Source organism: Penaeus chinensis, chromosome 39, assembly GCF_019202785.1.
Source record: "Penaeus chinensis breed Huanghai No. 1 chromosome 39, ASM1920278v2, whole genome shotgun sequence".
Taxonomy (NCBI): Eukaryota; Metazoa; Arthropoda; class Malacostraca; order Decapoda; family Penaeidae; genus Penaeus; species Penaeus chinensis.
This window is the reverse complement of record NC_061857.1, coordinates 21,623,343-21,628,342: the sequence shown is the minus strand read 5'-3', so window position 1 is coordinate 21,628,342 and position 5,000 is coordinate 21,623,343. Positions and strand designations below refer to the sequence as shown.

At 36.3% G+C, this 5,000-nt stretch overlaps 1 protein-coding gene across 1 annotated transcript in view; it reads left to right on the top strand.

The window, feature by feature from the left end:
* LOC125046728 overlaps positions 1–5,000 on the top strand; it is a 23,294-nt gene that overhangs the window by 11,604 nt on the left and 6,690 nt on the right. Inside the window, exons 4-5 of the mRNA XM_047644629.1 lie at positions 1,668–1,777; positions 2,540–2,718. Coding sequence (XP_047500585.1) covers positions 1,668–1,777; positions 2,540–2,718 — 289 coding nt within the window. The remainder of the gene's footprint in view (positions 1–1,667; positions 1,778–2,539; positions 2,719–5,000) is intronic.

Below are 5,000 nucleotides of genomic sequence, written 5' to 3'. Positions count from 1 at the left end.
CCACGAACTATATTTATTCTAATAGAAATGTTAGTATACATTTTTTTTTCGATTTTCATTCCTTCCGTAGTCCCCGTCTGTCGTATTTACATTCTGGACTAAATTGTTAAAAATTATGTTGTATGTCTTTATGAAAGAATATTTCATCATGTGTACAATTCCACGATTTTTTTTTTTAACACTCGGCGATGACTTGATAGATTGTGAACTGAGCTGAATGGTTAGGTTTTCACAACATATTTTTGCGTTTGCTACAGCTGGTCAGTAATTCAGGGAAACTAGACTACCGGAAGGTCACATCGGTCTCTGTGTCAGTTTCTCTGTCTGTCTGTCTGTTTCTATCTCGATCAGTCTCTATCTTTGTCTCTGTCTGTCTGTTTCTATCTCGATCAGTCTCTATCTTTGTCTCTGTCTGTCTGTTTCTATCTCGATCAGTCTCTATCTTTGTCTCTGTCTCTCTGTGTCTCTCTGTCTCTCTCTCTCTCTCTCTCTCTCTCTCTCTCTCTCTCTCTCTCTCTCTCTCTCTCTCTCTCTCTCTCTCCCTCTCCCTCTCCTCTCCCTCTCCCTCCCTCCCTCCCTCCCCCTCTCTCTCTCTCTCTCTCTCTCTCTCCCTCCCTTTTCTCTCTCTCTCTCTCCTTGTTATTATGTTTCTCTATATGTCTGTCTCCTGTCTATCTCTCTCTTTAACTGTCTTTCCTCTTATGCCATAAGTATAGTAAAGGATTGAATTTACTTTATATACGATATACGAGGATCAATATATATTTCGCTGCTTGCTTGAACATCTTTCGACAACGGGAAGAAAGAGAATAAGATGAAATATTATGAAGTGAAATAAAATAAAATATAAAATCAAATAGGGTACATTTTAGAATACTAGAACAGGACAGACTAAAAGAAAATGAAGAAAAATGATTAATTAAAGCGGGTCTGTTGGTGTTTGCTTAGAAAAGGGTGTCGCCTAAACTGGCCGGTTAAAGAAATGCAATAACTATTTTTTTATCTTTTTATCGTAAGTTGAAAAGGTGTCAATACTCCCTATATTTGCTCTGTAATATCTGTTTATAAATCGGATCACTGATATCAGATTTTTATTACTTCTTTTTTACATAGAACAATAGTGTGTTCATATTTTTCAGCTGTCGTGAAAACCAGAGACAATGGAGATTATTGTGAAGTGATACCGCCTTTCAGTGGGAATTATCACTCTTGTACCACCCACCACCCACCATCCCAAGCTCCGCCCACCCACCCAAGCTCCGCCTACCCACCCAAGCCCCGCCCACCCACCCAAGCCCGGCCCCTCACCACCCACCCATCCAATTCACTTACCAGATCCCGCACCCATAGAAGCCCACCCTGACCCACTCCAAACACCACCCACCCACCCACTGAAAAGCTCCGCCCACGATAGTTCCACCCACCTAGCCTTACCTCCGCCACGACCCCATGCCTAGCTCCACTTCCAACCCACCCACCTAGCCCTTTCCCCTAGCTCACCCACCCACCCACTCCCCTAACACACCCATCGCAAACCCACCAACCTTCCCAACTTTTTTACCAACATTTGTTTCAACATTCGCACCAACCTTTACACCAACTTTTGTACCAATATTTGCACCAACATTTGTACCAACTTCCGTACCAACACTAGCCCTCCCCTTCAGGTACACCTTCGTGGACAGCGACCCGGTGCGAGAGATCCCATGCAACAGATGGGACTCGTGCATCGAGACATTCGGCAACGGTACCATGAGCGTGGAATACCACTGGTCAGGTAAGGTCAATGACCCCGCTCGCCTTCTATACCAGGTTGAAGGCGATTGGCTGGAGTCAACGCGTTCGAGTAATATCGATGCGTTTCAGATAATTAGCGTTGCCGACATGTTAGATTTAAGTTCATTACGAATTATGACCACTAACCCTTTCAATTGGTCATTAGTTAATCATCGTCACCAACCTGTTAATTATCAAACATAATCTTCATCACCCACTTATCCATTATGAATGATTTATGGACGTGTCAGGCTTCCATCAATCACCAGCTTCCCACGTGCTCTTCTGCTTCGTTAGAACAAATATAGTATTTGAAACAAAATGACGATAAAGAATAATAGTAATATTGAAATACGATTCTAAAACCGTTTCCGTTTTCTTAACACGAATGAAGGAATATTATTACATGTCCTATTCTCTACCATAGTCCTTCTGTGTTACCTTGCTTAAGAAAGAAAGAAAGCGAGAAAGAAAAAGAAAAAAAAGAGAAAAAATATCTACATCCCTACAATATGTATATATATATAGTCTGTTTTATCTCATCTCCACTGTATAATTACGATGAAATAGGAACAATGATGAATGATAATGATGGTATAAATAATAATAATAATAATAATAATAATAATAATATCAATAATAACAAAAAAAAATAACCATAACCTTCCCAACAACAATAACAACCTACAAAAAACACACACACAACCTCACCCCCCCAACTTCCTAACCCATTAACCTCTGACCTTTGACCTCCCTTCCGCAGACCAGACCCTGGTGGCCGACGCGACAGGCTACAGCCGCGAGCGACCTGTCATGGCCCACACAACAGGCTACTACTACGCCCCCCGAGGAAGGCAAACCCAGGTCGATGTCGATGTCATGTACAACTTCGGTTTCTTCGACGATAACCCCGACTGGGGGATTTATCAGTGGTCGGTGCAGGTGAGTTGAGCGTCCTTGAGAAGAGGTACGGATCAGAGAAATAGATAAGCAGAGGTGATAGATATAGATAAATAAATAGAGATGATAGAAATCGATGGATAGAGATGATAGATATAGATAAACAGAGATAGATAAATAGAGATAGATAAATAGAGATGATAGAAATCGATGAATAGATATGATAGATATAGATAATTAGAGAAAGATAAATAGAGATAGATAAGTAGAGATGATAGAAATCGATGGATAGAGATGATAGATATAGATAATTAGAGATAGATAAATAGAGATAGATAAGTAGAGATGATAGAAATCGATGGATAGAGATGATAGATATAGATAAACAGAGATAGATAAATAGAGATAGATAAATAGAGATGATAGAAATCGATGAATAGATATGATAGATATAGATAAATAGAGAAAGATAAATAGAGATAGATGAATAGAGATGATAGAAATGATGATAGAGATGATAAATAAGTATAGATTAGAATAGATGAATAGAGATGATATAAATGATAATAGAGATGATATAAATCGATGAATAGAGATGATAGAAATAGATGAATAGAGATGATAGAAATAGATGAATAGAGATGATAGAAATAGATGAATAGAGATGATAGAAATAGATAATAAGGATGATAGAAATAGATAAGATGATGGTAGAAGATAAAATAGGGATAATAGAGAATGATAGAGAATAATAGAATGGGGAATAGGAATGATAGAAATAGATAAAATAAGGATATAGAAATAGATGAATAGAGATGTATAAATAGATAAATAGAGATGATATAAATAGATAAATAGAGATGATAGAAATAGATGAATAGAGATGATAGAAATAGATAAATAGAGATGATAGAAATAGATGAATAGAGATGATAGAAATAGATAAATAGAGATGATATAAATAGATAAATAGAGATGATAGAAATAGATGAATAGAGATGATAGAAATAGATGAATAGAGATGATAGAAATAGATGAATAGAGATGATAGAAATAGATGAATAGAGATGATAGAAATAGATGAATAGAGATGATAGAAATAGATAAGGGATAAGGATATTAGAAACTGATAAGAATTAGAATGGTAGGAAAAGATAAAAGATATGGATAATAGAGAAAGATAAGAGACAATGATAATAGAAATAGGTGAGATATGAAGGTAATAGAAATAGATAAGAAATAAGGATAATAAGAAATAGATAAATAAAGATAATAATAAAAAAATAAAAAAAATACACAAAAAAAAAAAACGCAGTTGCAATAAATAATCAAGATGAATTTTTAAAAATCATTTAAAGAAAAATAGAACGGACAAACAAACAGTCAATAAATATATACGGTTTTGCGTTTCAGTTTTAATTTTTTTTATGTAATTAATTAGCACTCACCAATTAATTATCTTCCCTTTAATCCGGCAGACACAAATAATGACAAATGCAAATTGAACGGAAGTGTAAGTTTGTCGGTGAATGATCAAAGAATGAGTGAGCGAGTTGGCGAACGAGTAATTGTGAGGGAAATGAGTAAAGAAATGAGTGAGTGAGTGAGTGAGTAGTTAGATAGAACAATTATTTGTAAACAGTTTCCTTTTTATATGAACAGTTATAGTTAGATTCTCATAGATTTCACGGTATTTATCCTTTTGAAAATTAATTGATAGAGAGATAGATAAATAGATAGATCGATAGATAGATAGAGAGAGAGAGATAGACAGACAGATAGATGAATAAGTACATACCTAAATAAGATAAATCAATAAATTAATAAACAAACAAATGCACAATCAAATCAAGAAGAGGAAGAAGAACAACATAGTTAAATAAAACAACGAATTTTCAGAAATAAGGAGATCGGAAACCTTTAAGGAGGATCTGAAACAATAGATTCTGCAAGTCATCGAGGACTGAATCGGGAGGGCTTCGTGTTCGATTGCACTTGTTTTGCTTGTTTTCAGTGCATGAGAACCGAAATAAATATGGCAATAGACGGAGAAATAGACAGATGGGCACAGGTATGGGGGCGCAGCTAGCAAGATAGATAGATAAATAGAGAGGTAAATAGATGGAGGGGTATGCTGATAAACGAGTGAATAAGTCTACATAGATAGAATAGGGAGAGGACGAGGTTAAGTATTATGCATTGTATTGTGATGTTGTGCATTATGAATATGCATGCATACTCACGAAGAGAGAGAGAGAGAGAGAGAGAGAGAGAGAGAGAGAGAGAGAGAGAGAGAGAGAGAGAGAGAGAGAGAGAGAGAGAGA